Below are 19,834 nucleotides of genomic sequence, written 5' to 3' on the forward strand. Positions count from 1 at the left end.
AAGAAGAGAGTTGCGTATAAGCTGCTGCGCCGGCATCGCTCTGCGTGGGGTACATCGAAAGTAAGCGGTGATGAGACGCGCGCAATAAAAGAAAAGGAAAAAAAAACAAAATAAACCCCAAAAGACACAAACACAAAAAAAAAAAACACAGAAAAAAAGACAAAAAAAAAAAAACCCGAAAAAAAATAAAAAAAGAAAAAGACCAAATAAACAAAAACAAAAAAAAAAAAGGAAAGAACGGGCCGGATTTGGCCAATTTTGGTGGGGGCCAAGGATGTGGAATGCGGCGGTGGAAACATAGCTGCTCTGCTCCGGCTCTGGACTACGCGACTACGGGTTCAAACCCTGTAGTGAGCTCTCCGGCGGTTCAACTGGGGAGTGTGGTGCCGTTTACGACAATGCAGGGAGCTGTGAGCAAGAACATGGTGGAGAGCCTCTCGGTTCCGACGTTTAGGGTTGGGTATACTATTACTACTGATGCGCTTGATGAGCTTTACAAAAAGGTGAGATTTTTTGAGGTTTTTGATTGATAAAGACGTGCACTTTGTTATTTCTACAAAAAGGTGGTTTTTTTTCTTCGATAAGTTTTATCTACTTTGTCTGATCGTGTAGTACATTTCGATTGTTGGAAATTTGTATGATTAGATTAAGTCGAAGGGGGTGACGATGACTGCATTGCTGGCGAAGGCAACTGCTATGGCTCTGGCGAAGCACCCCATTGTGAATTCAAGCTGTAGAGATGGGAAGAGCTTTACTTATAATAGTAGCATTAACATTGCTGTTGCTGTGGCAATAGATGGAGGGTTGATTACCCCAGTTCTCCAGGATGCCGATAAGGTCAGTTTGTTGTTGTTTCATGTGGAAGTTGAACTTCATGTTTCTTAAGTGTCTTATTTGTGTAGGTTGATATCTATTCATTGTCGAGGAAATGGAAGGAATTGGTTGATAAGGCTAGAGCAAAGCAGTTGCAACCTCAAGAATACAACACGGGTATGTTCCACCTTCCTTTTCAATGTTGTGAATTGGGAACTTCATGCATAAGGGCAGCCATATCAATACTTAGGTTTTGTTTATTTCGGATATTGACTGAACTGTGAACTTGCTTTCTTGTAATTCTCCTATGGTTACCAAGCTTTCGGATGAATGTTATCCCTTATCTATTAGCGTCATTTAGCAGCTTTCATTCCAGGACTACTGTTTTATTTTCCTCCTTATAGTAGCTACACTTGTCTGTGTAGCTAAACACATCTGTATTATGTTTTCCTTTAAAAGGAAAGAAATAGTGTGAATATTATTATTATCTAACAATAGCATCAAAACTTTATTCCAAACTTTTAAGGTCGGCTAGGTGAATATTAGCTAACCTCTCCCCTGACTGGGGAAATAGTCTTATTATGTTGGATGTGAGCATTCCTCGACTTATGACTTTCCATTCTCCTTATGCAGTCTCTTTTTCCTTGCTTTTTAGTTTTTGTTCTCAGATTGCTTCCTTTGTTAGATAAACCAGAGCATTGTTTTGGATAACTTAGTTTTTAGTATTTTTTTAGGAAAGATGAGGGGGAAAATTTAGACCTTGATGATAGAAAATAAATGTAAGAAAAAGGTATATGATAGGAATTTTTTTCATATTTACCTCTTAAAATTATGATGATTCGCACCCTCGAAACCTTGTTATCAGTGTTTTCAATGCGCGAGGCGCAATGCGGGGCGCAAAGTCTGTTTACACGCACATGCACAAGGCGCAAGGCGATGCGCGTGCCCGAGCGAAGCGAGGCGCACTCCAGACCACAAATTTTAAAGATATACAAGATGAATGAACAAAAAATATTTGTGAAATTTCACATAGAAATTATCAAGGTCCAAGATAAATAAAAAATATACTACCAAATCACAAGATAAAGCTTTAATCATTGAAGAAAATCAAGTTATCCATCAAAACAAAGCAACTAAGCAGCTAGAACACTTAAGGAGTTCACTAACATCAAAGCAAAGCAAGCAATCTAATAAAACAAAGCAAATAAGTAGCAAAATAATAGCGTAATGACTCTAGTCATCCTCATTAACATCATCATCATCCCTTTCAAAGGGAATATCCTCCTCTTTAGGCAACCGACTCAACACAAAATCTGAACAAACTTTAATCATTAGCCTATTATTAATTCAAAATAGTCCACAAACCAAACTTTAATAATTGCCTATTATTAATTAAAAATCAGTTTACTGGCTTACTACCTCAAATCATTAACAGTCAAACATTCAAAAACATTGCTTTATAGTTAAACACCCAATAGCATCTTAATAGTCAATAGTTCACGTGAGAAGAAGGAAAAAAAAGGAACGGGAGTAGCAACAAGCATAGAGAACTGAGGTTGTGTCAGATCAAACTCAATATAAAAAAGTGAAAAAGGAAAAAACCAATCCGAGAAGGAAAAAAAAGGCAAACAAAAGCAAATGAAAGAAAGAGAGGAAGAAAATACATCAGTTCTAATTTTCGATCACTGCTCGCCGTTTTCTGCTCACTGTCGGCTACTCGCCATTTTCTGCACGCCGGCGCAAGGAGAACACCGAACACGAAGAGAAAGGGAGAGAGAATGAAGTAAATGAAGCCTTAATTCTTTGTTGTGGGTTAAGTTAGAATTGTTTTGGGTGTAAGCTGGAGTCAGGTTTGTATCCGATAGCTCGTTTTTACTAATTTAACTATACTTAATCGCTGCTGAAGCCTGAGGCGATCGACCGGCCCAAGGCGCTAAGCGCTATGGGGCGCTCTGGGGCGCGCGCTTGGTGTAAGCGTAGCGCCCCCACATCTTATGCAGGGCGCGATGCCACCGCGCCGCAACGCCTTACGCCCGAGGCGAGCGCCCGAGAGCGCCTTTGAAAACACTGCTTGTTATTTTGCCAACCTACTCTCTGAACTACTCTATGAATCATATGCATGCATTAATTTATCCTTCTCTGTTGTTGTTGTGATAATTATTATAGAATATTCTTCACTTTCTATTAAAATGATAATTTTTTTTAGATATGACTGAACTATCACCTTAACTAAACACATGTAATTTAAGTTCTCTTCATATGCGTCGTATAAACGTTTCTCTCCCTTCATATCAGTCACTTTGGCAACATCCTCTATCCTTGGCTCTGCATACTACCCTTGTAGACGCACAATTTTTTTTTATGTATCAACAAGCCCTATAAATAAAACTTATTGTGAGAATGATAGTACCTCATAAAAATCAAAACTAATGTGAGAGATAGTGCCTCATATAAATCAATGTTGTAAAAAACGGTGGATAGCGGCGCTATAGCGTCGCCATTAGCGGTCGCGGGCCTTTGCCGCCCTGCTTAAGGGGTTTGCGGGTGGGTTAGGCGGAGAAAAACAGCTATTTGCTCGAATCGCGGCTAATTGCGCGTTGTAGCGCTAAAAAGCGGGGAAAAAGCGGTAAATTCCGCTACGGGTTTTAATAAACGTCTCCTCAAACCCGACCCGAACCCAACCCGCACCCATTACAATAAAACCCTCTAACCTTTGCCCTAGCCGCCTCTCTGGTCTCTCCCGACTCCCGACAGCTCTGCCTCTCTCGACGATTTCCAGCGCCGTCAACATCGCCGCCGGCGATGACTTCCAGCGCCGATTCCGCACCAACAACGACGACTCACTTTTCTCTCTCTCACTTCCTCCGGTCAAGTCATCTCTCGTTCACTGTCTCTCCAGTCTCCGGTCAAGCCAACAGCAGCTTCGTCGGCATCGTCTCTGTTGGGAAGCGAAAAAAAATAAATGACTGAGTTTGGGTAGGACGAACATTTCTGAAAGGAGGAACCGGGGCTGAATTTTGGGAAAAGGGCAGCGGTGAGGAAGCACTGAGATTATTGTTGAAATATTAACCGTCGGATATACCCATGGATAGAATGGACGATGATGATTGAGCCTGTGTGAAAAGTTTTATGGGGAGATGGGAACGTGGGACGTACATGGAGAGATTGTACTGGACTAGATAATATCTTGTGATGATTAAAATTTAGCAGGAGCAGGACGGGTCTTCTTTTCTGTTTAATTTTTTCTTTTTAACTTTTTTCTTTTCAAAATTTTTGCTGGAGTGAGATGTGTCTAGTTTAAAAAGGAAAATATGTGTTTTACCCTTCTGTGAAATCTAAATTCTATATAAGGTTATGATGAAGATAAACATTCACAATAACATGAGTATTTTTAGTGGGATGAGCTAATTGTTGCGTTGAGCAATCACGCATAATAAAAACAAATTAGGTTGGGTTGAGTTATTTTCAAAATTCAAACATATAATTGAGTTATTATATATCATATGATATTATCTTGCTTTGCTCATTTAGTCATTTATTTATACTTGGATATTTTACTTTTTAGGTCAAATTTCTAGTAGTTAATAAAATGATGATGTTACTAATCAATGTTTTTTATTGTTGAGCACTTTTATATTAGACTTGAAAGTTGAAAAAATGGAACAAAAAACGGTCTTTTTGATAAACAAGTACGTTTTTTCATTCTTTAATCTTTATAATTATAGTACTTTGTTAATATTATGTAATTATTACACATCTATTTCATGTTTAGGCATCAAGTATGCATTTGTAGATTTTTTATATGATTTTTCTTATTATTTAGAATATTTAAATATATTTATATTTGACCGCTATTTGACCATGCGCTATTTGCCGCTATTTCGCCGCAATAGCGCGCAATAGCCTTAGCGGTACCTCACCGCGACGCGCCGCGATCCGCTATCAGCAACCTTGATATAAATCTAAACCAATGAAGGTAGGCCCTTCGTATTAATTAATTTAGAGGTACATCTTCCTCTTGTAGTTGTCAAAGTTGATGAGCTCAACAAGCCTTGTCAATAAAACCAATATGAGGAATAATACTTCATATAAGTCTAAACCAATGAAGGTAAGCCCTCCATATTAATTAATTCAGAGATGCACGTCTTCCCCTTGTAGTCAAATTTGATGAGCTGAACAAACCTTATTAATGAAACTTAATGTGAGGGATAGTACCTCATATAAATCAAAATCAATTTGAGGGATAATACCTCGTATAAATGAAAATCAAGTTGAGGATGACAACACCTCATGTAAATTTAAGAGTACATGAACCCTCTGTTAATCCAACACAAAAAACACATGTTTCATCCCTTCACAATCAAATTCTCAAACTGGAGGGTGCATATCAACTTCAATATGTTGGTAGTGTCATGTGATCATAAGCCTTAGCAATGAAAAATCTAACTCAAGGATACTCATCCTCATACAAACCTAATTTCAGCTTGAAGACATATGGGCTCCATGTTTTCGTCAAAAGTTGGTTTTGTCGTGGAATTCATTATATCTTCGGTCGATTACAATAAATTCAAAAAAGAGATAGTCTTTTTATAAGACTTCTTTTACACAACAAAATGAAAATTACAACTCTTGAGAAACAAACGCAGGATCGTTGTTTGGATCGCTGCTTGCGTGGGATCTTTGCCTGTGCCGGGGGTGCATTAGCCCGTGGACCACCAAATCACAGATTCTGATTGAATCGTGAGGGGTTTATGATTCTGACTTCGTTTATCGAAGTGAGAACTTGAAACGATATCTTATCAAGGTAAGATAGTCGTTCTTCTTGAAATCAAGTCAAAGCCTGAATATCAAGGAGTTGCCGAAGCTCGAGTACTCTGCCCTCTCTGCTCTGAAGTGCTCAAAATGATCAGCCCCCATCAAAAATGGCCTTCGGGGGGTATTTATAATCCCTAGAACAGTTAGAGAAAAAATGAGATCGCGAGACAGCATTTGCTATCTCGGCTGACAGTGTTTACTGTCTCGCTGGCCGAGACAGTGTTTGCTGTCTCGCCCAGCGAGACAGTAAATTTGCTGTCTCGCCCAGAGAGATAGTAAATACTGTCTCGGAAAACGAATATTCTTGACAGTTTCTTACTGTAACTGCTTTCCCACGTTTTAAAACTCCGTTATTTTGATAGTTGTCAACGTGATTCTCGCCCATGACGTTTCCCACGTTCCTGAACAGTTGGTGCCCACGTGTCGGCAGTTTTCCAAGCAGTTTTGACCTTCTTAAGGCTGTCTCGCGTGCGAGACAGTAAATGCTGTCTCGCGTGGGCGAGACAGTAAAAGCTGTCTCGCGTGGGCGAGACAGTAAACTGTCTCGCGTGCGAGACAGTCTATACTTGTGTTCTTTTTGACATTTTGGATGACTTCCTTTTGAGCTGTGTTTGGATATCTTTCAGTATTTTTAACGCCTACAGATACCCCCTCCAAAGTATTCCAGACTCAATCTTTTATAGAGGAGTTCTGGGATGCTTTGGATAAGATAGGTCTTACTTATAATCCTTCCAATGCTTGGTTGGGTAGATCGTATAGAATAACCTGTAGATGGCTTCAACACTTGATCTCTTTGTCTCTCAGTTTATTCAGTGCTTTGTAGAATAGCTAAGATTCTTTCGGCATGGCGTTCATCGCTTGACCGTTGTCGAGATTTTGAATTGAAGCTGGAATTTGCATTTGTGAATTCAGCTTTTGTCATCAAATTGATACCGCATTGTTAATCACTGTATCAGTCTTCATAGGAACACAGTTTATACTCATGTATTTTTGGAGTTCTCGGGAAACAGTTTAACCTCGTAGCCAGGTTATTCTTAAGAATATTTTGAGTGATATTCTCCAGAAACTTCCTGTTGAGGGTAGGGAAACAGTTTAGACTCGTGTACCTATTGGAGTATTATGGTCTCTTTTTTGTTGGTAGAGATGAACTCGATGATTGAGAGGAAGAATTTTATATTCTACCTCTTGGTCTTTTTTTTGTTGGTAGAGATAAACCCGAAATTGGAGAGGAAGAATTTTATATCCTATCTCCTGGTCTCTTGTTTGTTGGTAGAGATAAACCCGAAATTGAAGAGGAAGAATTTTATATCCTATCTCCTGGTCTCTTGTTTGTTGGTAGAGATGAACCCGATGATGGAGAGGAAGAATTTTATATTCTATCTCCTGGTGCAAAAGAAACTCAAAGTGGGGTTTCCACTTAAAGGATCTGGACTGGTTTGAATAATCCTAACTGTCATAAGGTTTGATTATTCAAATGAAAATGGACCTCTCGTTCATGGAATGAATCGAGAAGAGATTTTAGTTGTGGTCCTAACTGTAGTAAGGTTTGACCAAATGGAAGTTTTGAGACGATCCTAACTGTTTAAAGGTTTGATCGTTCAATTTGTGGACCTCTCGTTCATAGAAGGAATCGAGAGGGGATTTTGGTTTTGGTCCTAACTGTTTAAAGGTTTGACCAAGATGGGAATTTGAGACGATCCTAACTGTTTAAAGGTTTGATCGTTCATTTTGTGGGCCTCTCGTTCATGGAACGAATCGAGAGGGGATTTTGGCTTTGGTCCTAACTGTTTAAAGGTTTGACCAAGTGGGGGTTTTGAGACGTTCCTAACTGTTTAAAGATTTGATCGTTCAATTTGTGGATCTCTCGCTCATTGAACGAATCGAGAGGGGATTTTGGCTTTGGTCCTAACTGTTTAAAGGTTTGACCAAGTGGTAGTTTTTGAGACGATCCTAACTGTAGGAAGGTTTGATCGCTCAATTTGTGGACCTCTCGTTCATGGAACGAACCGAGAAGGGGGTTTTGGATTTGGTCCTAACTGTTTAAAGGTTTGACCAAAATGGGAATTTTGTGAGGGAAGATTGATCTAAAGAGGTGATCGAATCTTATCTCAGCAAAAGAGTATTCAGAAGCCATAGTAGGAGTTTAGTGTTTATCACTTTGTTCATAATGATCGGGGTTATCCCTAAGAATATTACATTTAACATTCTTCCGGGAACTTCCCGTTATATGAATTATCCACCCCAGCTTTCTTTGCAAAACTGGGTGTAACGAGGAGTACGTTATCCTCAGTCGCATGTTCGGGTTATCCTTAAGAATATAAGATTCTCCAGGAACTTCCCGTTATATAAATCATCCACCCCCAGCTTTTTTTACGAAACCGGGTTTAACATTGTACTCAGTTGGATAATCGAGAAGCAGTTTATACTCATATGCTCTTTGGAGTGTGGGGAAACAGTTTATACTCGTGCACCCACTGGAGTTAGATGGAGAAGCAGTTTATACTCGTATACTTATCGGAGTCAGGGAAAACAGTTTATACTCGTGTACCCAATGGAGTTAGATGGAGAAGCAGTTTATACTCGTATACTTATCGGAGTCAAGGAAAACAGTTTATACTCGTGTACCCAATGGAGTAGTATGGTCGTCTTTACTCGACTTCTTTCGTCGTTATGACGCCGGAGTCAATTAGAGCTTGGATCTTGTTTTTTAGTCCAAAGCAAATCTCGGTGGGATGAAGGACCCTTCTGTGGTACGCACAATAGTTTGGATCCGTAATACTCTTAGCTCCATCCTGATCTTTAATAGGTGGTAGCTCGATTTTGTCATTAGCGAGGAGGTATTCCAATATGGCTGGAGCTTCATCATCTTCGAAAGAATATTCCTTTTGAAACCTCGGATCGAGAGTCGCATTCTCAACGATTGCAGATGTCATTGGTTGGTCTCTCTTAGCTTTCTTTCTTTTAAGAAAGTGCTCAGCTTGTTCACCCCTAGATTTTAACTCCTTCCAAGTTGTGGATGGCACGACCCCCAGAGCTTCCAGGACATCGATGGAGAGGTTATTGTGACATGTTTGCAGGATGAACTCCTCTGTAATAGGATCTCTGCAATTCATTGCTTTGTTACGGAAACGTTTGACAAAATTGTCAACTGACTCTCCGTCTTTTTGCTTCTCATCCAAAAGGGTTCCGATTGACACTTCGGTGTCATCATCGAAGAAATTGCTGAGGAACAAACTTTCCATGTCATCCCAGCAATTGATGCTTCCTGGCTTGAGCCGTCGGTACCAATCGAAGGCTGGCCTACGAAGGGTGTCAACGAATGACCGAACCATTAAAGCCTCGTTTTCAGAGATCATGCCCAAATGAGACTTGAAATAAATCAAGTGCTGAATCGGCGAAGGAATACCCGTCCTCTTCACTTCTTGAGCCGTCATCAAAGCGTTGACTTTGTTTTCAAGCTCTTTTATTTTCCTGTCATCGTCTATGTCTTCATTCGAATGACGTTGAGGAGAATGAGTTAGACCACCCCCTGTGAGAAGTGCTATTGAACCACCCCTAATATCGTTATTGGGAGGATCCGTTAAACCACCCCTAGCGTTATTGCTATTGGGAGGTGTATCAGCCATAATGACTTCATCCACTTCTGGATCACTGTCATTTGTAACATTCTGAATGTGACGGCTGGATTCAACTTTCTGACTGGACTCATGGGGTTGAGGTCGTTGAGCTAGCAATTCTCTCATTTGTTGGATAGCTAACTCCATTTCTGTCTTCACTTCAGCTCTAATTTCTTCACGTTGTTTGGCTAGAGCTTCTTGAAGTATTTGAGCGAATTGATCAGAGGTGATCGTGAGTACTTCTCTGGTTTGTCCCATGCTAGACATTGTATCATCAGAAGCGATTGCAGAATAAGTGTCCGAGAATTCATCCTCCGAGGACATTCCTTCTTGCATTCTCTTGTAGTCTCTGCGTCTGATAGCTCCTAATTGGAGTCGAGACATCCTTTGAGCAATTCTTGGATTGACTTTTCCTCTCGGGGAAAAGTCAGGATTTGAGTCACTTGAATGCCGCTTAGATTTTCTTTTATCAGCCACGTTGATGGTGACTTCAGGGAATTCATTATCTTGGGCAGCTGATTTTCTCTCGCGGAAATGTCTCGGCTTAGGCTTCGACAATACAGAGACTCTTCGTGGGATGGCTTCTCGGTTGAAACAGTCACATCCTGATAATGCTATTTTAACGAGTCGCGCACAGGAACAACGAGAGTTTATTTCTCGAATAACTCTCTTTCGAAAATTATTCACCACTCCAACTTGATAATACGATTCATCGGTATGATTACCAAAAAATCGTATCGTCTGTTGGCATGATCTCCCAGGTATGACGGTATCATTTGGTGAATGTGTCTTCTTCTGGGATTGTAAAACCTTGTTGGCATTCTCAGGACAATTTATTTTTGTCTTTGAACGATCCAATGTTATGTCGGGAGTCACACGTTTAGAACCACCCCCTTGTGGGCATGGAATCTTAACGGGCTCCGAATGCTGATTTTGCACAACTCCATATTTTGGAATCCAAACTTTGTAGAGTTTTGGTGGTTTTTTTACCACCGTTTCTTTGTTTCTTTCTCGTCTTTGTTGTAAGAGAGCACGAGCATGAGCTGCGTTTGCACGACGCTTTTGTATACGTTCTTTGAGGGTCGAACGAGCCCTTTTGACGAGTGTCCATTCCTCCGTCGTGAATTGTGCAGAAACGTGAGTAGTTTGTCGTTGCGTTGAACAAACCACTTGTTGTTTCCTCGACTCTAAGTCCGCATAATAACGAACTCCGTCGGTTTGTTCAAATGCCTTAGCTATTTGGCGAGCACGGCGCTGACGCTGTCTCTGACGAGCCCTTTTCGTCAGTACCGGTGGGCTTTGATTCGATGACTCTTTAACTAGATAAGAGTCATTGTGAGCAGAGGTGTTGCGAGTAAAATCCTTAGCAACAATCCGGAGAGAGTCTTCATTTTGTGCCTTCTTTGGCATGTAGGTCTTCCTCAATTCTGAGATCCTCTTGTACTTGCGAGACAATGAAGATCTTGAAGAGGATGATGAGAGATATTCCTCAAATTTGGTTTGGTCGAATTCGTATTCGACCATGGATTCAACTGGAATCTTGATCGGCTGCGACACGACGGTCTCGGCAGCGAAACTGTTGGCTCCCACTGTGGTCGCCAGCTTGTTTGCGTCAAAAGTTGGTTTTGTCATGGAATTCATTATATCTTCAGTCGATTACAATAAATTCAAAAGAAATAGCATTTTTATAAGACTTCTTTTACACAACAAAATAAAAATTACAACTCTTGGGAAACAAACGCAGGATCGTTGTTTGGATCACTGCTTGCGTGGGATCTTTGCCTGTGCCGGGGGTGCGTTAGCCCGTGGACCACCAAATCACAGATTCTGATCGAATCATGAGGGGTTTATGATTCTGACTTCGTTTATCGAAGTGAGAACTTGAAACGATATCTTATCAAGGTAAGATAGTCGTTCTTCTTGAAATCAAGTCAAAGCCTGAATATCAAGGAGTTGCCAGAAACTCAAGAACTCTGCTCTCTCTCTGCTCTGGAATGCTCTGAAGTGCTCAAAAAGACAGTAAATTTGCTGTCTCGCCCAGAAAGACAGTAAATACTGTCTCGGAAAACGAATATTCTTGACAGTTTCTTGCTGTAACTGCTTTCTCACGTTTTAAAACTCCGTTATTTTGGTAGTTGTCAACGTGATTCTCGCCCACGACGTTTCCCACGTTCCTGAACAGTTGGTGCCCACGTGTCGGCAGTTTTCCAAGCAGTTTTGACATTCTTAAGGCTGTCTCGCGTGCGAGACAGTAAATGTTGTCTCGCGTGGGCGAGACAGTAAAAGCTGTCTCGCGTGGGCGAGACAGTAAAGTCTGTCTCGCGTGGGCGAGACAGCAAAGACTGTCTCGCCGTGCGAGACAGCAAAGACTGTCTCGCATGCGAGACAGTCCATACTTGTCTTTTTTCTTTGATTTTTGGATGACTTCCTTTTGAGCTGTGTTTGGATATCTTTCAGCATTTTTTAACGCCTACACTCCACATAACAGTTATTTTAATAAACACAAAAGATAAGCGGATAGACACATGAGAAGTGAAAAGCAAAGAAAATATTTATTATGATAAACGAACGCAACAATCTTGATAAGGAAGTTTCGATAAAGAAGTTATCATAACTCCCCCAATCATTTTTCAACACCGGGCAATAACTTCCCCTGACCTTTCCTATAAATAGACATTTCTTTCGTCAGAAAAAGGGTGGAGAGACGGTAACAAAATAACGATAGAAAAGATAGAGAAAAGACGGAGAGATTGAAAAGAAAGAAAGACTTGGAGTTTGAAACGACAGCGCTAAGGTCCTCTATATTTTTCGTTTTGAAAAGGAGAAGGGCTCCAGAACATTGTTTGGAGACCTAAGATCTCATCTTCTTTCTCTTAAATTTTATTAATACATTAGAAAGATAATAAAATCAAAATCTCTCTGCATTTGATTTCTAATGTCTATTTAATTCTTTGCTTTCTACTAATCAGGTTTTTTTTAATAAGAGTAATTAACAGAAATAAATAAATTTCTGGAAGCATGCACCTCACAATTCTTTTTACAAACAAAATGATACTAATATGTATCTAAGGAGTAAATATTTAGGGATTGCTCTACTCTCATTGAGATTGGTGATACGGCTTGGTCAAGAAGAGATTAGCCTATCCAAATATTATTTCTCCACTGATGGATACTAGCACTACTTTGAATTTTTTTTTATAAAATATACACGCCGGACATTCCGACACTTACAACCCTCAAATCGATTCCATATCCAATTTTTTTCTACATCTGAGAGAACACCTCCCTTTCCTTATCTCTCCCGGATCCAATCTAATATGAGATTGGATCTTGTTCAAATTTGATAGAGAAGTGTGAAACTTTTTTGATCTTTTCTGGAGGAAGAAGGGAACTTTTTATGGGGTTTATATAGATTACATTACCAAATTGGTATTTTTAGTAGTATACTTTGCGATTTGGTATTATTCTTGAGGCAAAAATTTGGTATTAATACTTTAATGTTGCCGGAGAAACTAAAAATACCAAATCGGAAAGTGCGTATTACTAAAAATGTCAATTTGGTAATTTAGCTGGTTTATATTCATAGATTTTGGTTGGACGAGGAAGATGGAGATTGTGCAGTATTGTTTTCAGTTTTTCACTGTTAGAAACCTTAGAATAGTTATCTTGAGAAGTAGCTAAAAATGCATATAGTGTAGGAGGTGAATCAGTAAATCTACACTATATATTAAAAGCCCAAGTCAGGGCAATCAAAAAAGGTATGAATGGACGGTATTTCCTCATTGCTATTGTCATTTTAAGGGTAAATTTGTAATTTTACAACTTCCCTTTTTTTTTTTCTTTCCTTTTCCTCTCTTTCTTGAAAAGCATTCTAGATCAAATTCAATTACATGAAAATAATATTGGAACGTGCGCATAGTTTATAAAAAACGGTATTTGTTCTTTAAAGAATACACATCCTTCATATTTTGTTAGTAGTTTATATAGACCCAAAGAGGAAATAGATGTTTTTTAAGAAAATGTAATTATATTTAAATTAAGAAACAGTCCTACTATATCTATACTACTTTATAAAGAGCAAAGTGAGGGTAGCTAAAAGTTAAGGAATGCCTCCAACCATAGTTTATCTTTTGAGGAAACTCTTGGTTTTTAAGGCAATATGGTAATTTCAAAAGAATAGACACTTTGTCCATACACATCCATCATATTTTATTAGTAGTTTATAAAAGACCCAAAGAGAAAAGTGATGTTTAAAAAAAGTAATTATATTTAAATTAAAAAAGATTCCTACTATATCTATTCTACTTTATAAAGAGCAAAGTGAGGGTAGCTAAAAGTGAAGGAATGCCTCCAACCATAGTTTATTTTTTGAAGAAATTCTTGGTTTTTTAAGGCAATTTGGTAATTTCAAAAGAATAAACACTTTGTCCATATCCATCCCTCATTAAATGCTCTCTCTAACAATCCCAATAAAAAACTTTTAGAATCAAGTCAACACAATTTAAATCTACAACCAAACTATAAATAACATCTTGAATATTGAAGAAAGTAAAAAATAACAAATTCATGAATCCAAAACACTAGAATACTTTTATTATACTAACATTTGAATTGTAAAATTAAATAATAATTATACTGGTGAGGTCGATTGTGGATGAGTTACATAAAACAGAACATGAGCAATTTCTTGCATCCAGATCAATGATAATTGAAACGTTATAGAAAAGGAAAATATAAATATAAAACTATATTAGTAAAAACAATTCAACTTGCTACTTAAATAAATAAATGATATAAAAACCAATAAATAAACCAAATATTATACCTAAATAACATTGTGTTAAAGTTGATCTATATCCATCGCTTTAATAAAATGATGTATTTTTAAAAATGATCTGTTCTAATTTTCGTTAGAGTATGTGGTTATAGTTTTTTTGGTCACGTGCATTATGCACGTGCAATTTATCTAGTTAACGTATAAAGAAAATTTGTGAAAGATACCAAAATCAAACAGTGAAAGATAAATGTAAGTCTACTCTTTAAGAATCAACTTAAAGTCACCCTCAAAATATCCATTATATATGCACAATCTCGCTATAAATAAGATGAATTTGTTTTATATTTAAAAAAATTAAAAATGTGCAAAAAGTATTTTTCCTATCACATGCGTTTGCACGTGCTAAAATTCTAGTAGTAATTTAAGGATTAACTTTGGGAATAACCAAGATTTGAGGGGTAGTCTTGTAGATATGTAATGTAAAATCCTATTTAATGATACACACTTTTCATGCCTAAATTTTGTCTCTAAGCTTGATCAATGAATTGGTTCTGTGAATATCGTCTACAATTCGAAAAGATAGTGTTGACAATTAGTCAAAGATGACATTGTAGCATCTTAAAAACTTAAAAAGTTTGTGCAACAATACATCTACATCTACTTTCACATGCTTTCCTTTTAAAAATAAGTTCTATGGATGAAAGCTCCCGGTTCCATTTTTAAATTTTTCTATAGAAGTTTGAATGAAGTTTTGCTAATGTGCTCTGATTGGAGTCTTATGAGGACTGATTTGTTACTGTTTAGGGGAGCAACCTGCATTCTCTATATACGTGATTTTACTTTAGATCACATGATTAAGTATTACCATGTCTCACCTAATGCATATTCCGTTAAGTATTTGCAACAGTTGTGAATGGTTTTATCTCCATTTTGCTCGAAGACAGAATCAGTTTCAGGGCTGAGATCTCCATTCAACTTGTTATGTATGTTTTAGGTGGAATTGTTCTTTATATTAACTCCTTTTGAGTTTTTCTTTCTCAAATAACCTATTCTTAACTGCTAATCTGTCAACAGATTTACNTCTTTGTAGGTACTTTCACCCTTTCAAACCTCGGTATGTTTGGTGTTGACCGTTTTGATGCAATTTTACCGCCAGGAACTGTAAGTGTTAACGTTAAACAATTTAATCTCTATAATTATTATGTGTGTGCTTAAAACATTCTTTATGAACCAATTATCACACTGACTAAGGAGGTTTGATTGATCTGCAGGGTGCTATCATGGCTGTTGGCGTATCACAGCCTACTGTTGTTGCTACTAAGGATAGAAAGATTGGCATGAAAAATCAAATGCAGGTAAAGTTTTCGATTCAATTTCTTTACTCATTGGCTTCAGAGAAAAATCCTTCAGGTCTTGAGTTTAGCTTCAAGGTCTCACACGTGGAATGTGCATCCCTGTAGGTAAACGTAACTGCCGATCATCGTGTCATCTATGGTGCTGATCTCGCTGCTTTCCTGCAAACCTTGGCCAAAATTATCGAGGATCCAAAAGATCTCACATTCTAGTTGTTGTCATGAGATTGATAATTATTGAACTATCATTTCCCCCATTCTTCGTAGAAAGTTAAATTAGTGTGCTTTTTATAATATTGAGTTAATAGGTGCTGTGTGCTGCTCCTGTTTGCAGCAACTTGTAGGGTTTTGAGGAATGTTAATGTTTCCCCCCTCTTTTTGTAAGGCTTCATGAACTTATTTGTTCCAATAAAACTTTATCAAGAAGATTTGAAATTCCATGGTCTCTAGTTGGAAGTTGCATTTGTACAAGGATAAGGTGGTATAATCAGAAAATCTAGGGTGATAACGGGAGTTCTTGATTATGATACATTACAGGCCGTGAAAAGTTTGTAGCTTTTGATCCATCGGCTTTGTATTGAAAAGGATGAAGTCGGCGTGCTTTCATCTTCAGAGTTTGGTAGCAAAACAAAAACAAGAATGTGGTGGTTCGCAGAAAGCTGCAGGTTTGCTGCCATGAATCAGTACTCTCTCGTCAAGAAAGAGATTGTTTCGTCTCAGGTTCAGTTTCTTGTTTGTTTGCAGCATTTTTGGATTCATACTTCAATATGTTGATATACTACTAACAGTAAGTAGAATAGAGAGGGTCATTTTTGTATTTGAATTAAGTTTGGATCATGATATCAGCTAACCTCTTGATTTCCAGAAACAGTTTCATCTATACATTTCAGTGGGTTGAAAAGACTCTGCAAAAGATCGATGATGGTCATCAGGTTCAAAGGTCAGTTGTATCTTCACAAATCAAATACATATACTCATTCAATCTCGGGGAACTTCTCGATATATTAGAACCTGTGAGTTGATTTCTAGAGATACTAGAACTTGTGAGTTGATTTTTTTTCCTGTAGGAATACAGCTTGTCCAGTGTATTAAAGGTCAGAATCGATCTCTTAGCTTCTATGTTATGTGCCAAATTTAACGCATGCATCAACTTGAAGAAGATGATGGGATTTATCCAACTTTTTCATTAAAAAAATGTGGAAAAAAATATCGTATATGAACAGGAAGGCCAAACCATATTATGCATCTTTAAATTACTTGCATCTCAGTCTTCTTAACATTTTCTATATTTTTTATACTGAACCATGAGGATTTGTTCCAACTCCTAACAATGAGAATGCGTATAAGCAACAACCTACAAGTCATTTTCTCATGTTCAATTGCAACTTGGCTTAAAAGGGCTGACTGCAACTGAGTTAGATTGCAGCTAGCTTTATTCTGGTTGACATTGGACTGAGCTGACTATTTTATATTAGAAAAGAAGAGTAACATGGGTCAAAGTCGCCAGTTCTTCACTAAAAAAGCTTACTTTCTCCGACTTAATGCTTGGCAAATGGTCTAATAAGCTACTTTGGGACGATTGACAAGTGATTTATTTTGGCTTATAGTCCATCAAAAGATAAGCTAGGATATCTTAGTTTATCTTTTGGTGGATTTTAAGCCACAGGGTTTGACTAAGTAAAACACATGTATACCCCTCATTGTTTCATAAAATTCAAAAAGGATTCCCTTTCCGGTGGATTACAAGCCCTTTTTTTTTGTCATTTTGACAACAATGGTGGATTATGATTCATCTATTTGCAAAACACTCCTATTGGAAGTAGATTATATTCCACTAAATTTGTCAAATACTATGGGTAATCTAAGTAGACTATAATCCTCAGTTGTCAAACATGCTCTTAATATGACGAATAAGTAAAAGCTCGCGTGACATTAATGTGATAAACATTCCAGTCATTAGTTAGTCTATATGTGTGCCACATCAACGACATACCAGCCAACACTACATTGAAAAACACAAGTACCTAGCATCGCTCTGTCAAGCCAGATGGTAGATTGGCTCCTCTTGGATGATAATAATGACATTGATGATTTACAATGAAAGCTAAAGATAAAGGGGCAAAGCTAATAAATAAGAAGTTTTACCTACTAAAAGAGCACTAATAAAGAATCAGCTGGCATGCATTTTTCTCAAAGTTTTTACCAAAGACAAGCTACCACAAAAAGGACTTTCAACTACATTTTCCTTATGGTGGTTTAGACAAGAAAGTTCAACTACAACACACTCCATTGACTTAGCACAAGAATATACAAGTACTAGTTTCCATTTCCTACAATTATATGGAAAATGTAACTACCAATCTCCGAGCAAAAAATCATGGTATTGCAGAAAAGAGAAAAAAGTATATGGTGGTTCTAATACAAATGATTTGCTAGACACTTTTTTTGTAATGAGTCAAAAGTATGCCCTCATGCCGATGAGTAATACACATCAAGGTTGTCTTTGAAATGTGTGCCTTGATGTGCGCACATCTCAAAATAAATTCGAAAGATTAAAAAAAAAAAGATTGATGAACAGAGCCTTCGGATCACTTAAGAAGATTTTCATGTAACAGTGTGATGTCGACCTCTTGTGTCTTGATCAAAGTAGGTACACATTATAAATATATTGTACCCAGCCTAACAATCCAGTATCTGAAAAAAAAGAAGAGGAGGTAAACAGCATCTTTTATCAAAAAAAAATAATAAGTAAATAAATAAATAAAACCCAGTATCTAAAAAAAAGAGGTAAACGGCATGACTCATTTCAAAAAAAAAATAAAATAAAAAAAAAATAAAAAAAAATAGTGAGGCCTTTGGCTTGTCATGAGAAACCTACCGTCCATCAGCATACAATAAATCCACTACAACTAATCTCTAGAACCAACCCAATATGAGAACACAGACAAAAGTCCCTTTCTTTGCCACCCAGACAAATTGCTAGTGTAAATGGTTTTAGGTGGGTGCTGGCTAAGAAAATACTTACAAAATTTGGAGTGTGATTTAAAAGAAATAACATTGGAACCCTCATGATGCCCACAAGCTAATCACTCATTAGCAACCATGCATCAATATAGATAAAATAAAACAAAACAAAAAATATTGCCACGTAAAACATATATATCGAATGATTCAAGGTTCATCGGATGGTTGGTACACCAAAAAATTATATACCTTTGTACTGACGTAAAACGTATGGATCTAGATTTTATTCGCTTGATGTACCTACTATCCAGTGAGATCATTCAGTCCTTTTTTTTCCCTTTTTAACACAAGTTGTACAAAAAATGGTGCACAAAGTAATTGCTCAATCCACTTTCACCCCTTTCCTCCTTAAAACCAGAACCCATGTTTATGCTTTCTTGATCGGCAAAAGCACAAGCACCCACAATCCACCACTCTTGTCCTTCACAATAAATTATCAGAATCCCATCATTTTGCAGCCAGACCCTTTGTCACTTTTGACAAGGAATTCCTCTCTACTGAAGTCTCCATATGATTAACAAGTGTGCATTGTATTGAAAATTCTCAACGGCTATCTATATCAACTTGGGCCCCTCCAAAAAAACCAAACGCACCAAGGCTTGAAAGGGAATTAGATAGACTCGAGGAAAAGCACCAAAAGACCCTACAAAATTCTCCTCATCTCTCCATTCAATCCGGCGTTAGATGAGATACCCTCAACCACCATGATAAATACCTGAATTATCTCCCATTTTCAGTTCAGTTTCTGATAAAAAAATCTTCGGGTGGTTAAAAATGGATGATTTCAGCTTTCCTACAATCCAAACAGACCCGGATGATTGCGCGCTCCCATTTCCTCACTTTGCAGCATCTCCTCTTTGGTATCGAAGAAGCTTCTCATCGGCGAGGGAGGCTGCTAAGGTCGCTGATTCCTTATCGGCGCTTAGTGATGATGAAGGTGCACGCGCATGCGCATGCGATAAATTTGTCAGCAACGAGGAGAAGATGGATATGCTGTGGGAGGATTTCAACGAAGACCTCTATCCGGTTTCTTGCGAGTGGAAGAAGAATTTTAAAGGGAAGTCAGGGTCGATTGCAGAATTTCGCTACGGTCAGGCCTTTGGCGTGCCGAAGAGGAGCAGCAGCTTGCTTCCTCGAAGGAAACCGAGCTTGGTTGTGATGCTCAAAGTGCTGAAGAAGCTGTTCTTGATACAGAAGAATGGCTCGGGGAAAAGAGCACCGGTCTGCAAAATATAGTTTGAGTGAGTTCGATCAATTGAGATTGATTCCATACACGATATTGAACAATTCAGAGGATGTACAAATGGGATATAGATACAAAATGAAATAGTAGATTGCTATGCTTTTCTGTAAGAAATGTAAACTTTCTTCTTCTTTTTTTTTTTTTTTGCCATCTTCTATAAATTAAGGCCCTTCAGAGTCTCATTATGGGTTAC

General features: G+C 38.0%; 2 protein-coding genes across 2 annotated transcripts; both read left to right on the forward strand.

The window, feature by feature from the left end:
• On the forward strand, positions 313–15,814 carry LOC109823942 (dihydrolipoyllysine-residue acetyltransferase component 5 of pyruvate dehydrogenase complex, chloroplastic). The gene is made up of 6 exons (XM_020390403.1): positions 313–503; positions 646–837; positions 903–990; positions 15,113–15,183; positions 15,294–15,377; positions 15,483–15,814. Exons 1-6 carry the CDS (start codon positions 399–401, stop codon positions 15,585–15,587), a joined length of 645 nt encoding a protein of 214 aa, XP_020245992.1. The 5' UTR covers positions 313–398; the 3' UTR covers positions 15,588–15,814.
• On the forward strand, positions 18,956–19,834 carry LOC109824837. The gene has a single exon (XM_020391485.1). The coding sequence runs from the start codon at positions 19,173–19,175 to the stop codon at positions 19,632–19,634; it is 462 nt and encodes a 153-aa protein (XP_020247074.1). The 5' UTR covers positions 18,956–19,172; the 3' UTR covers positions 19,635–19,834.

The sequence above is a fragment of the Asparagus officinalis genome, chromosome 9, assembly GCF_001876935.1.
Source record: "Asparagus officinalis chromosome 9, Aspof.V1, whole genome shotgun sequence".
Classification (NCBI taxonomy): domain Eukaryota; kingdom Viridiplantae; phylum Streptophyta; class Magnoliopsida; order Asparagales; family Asparagaceae; genus Asparagus; species Asparagus officinalis.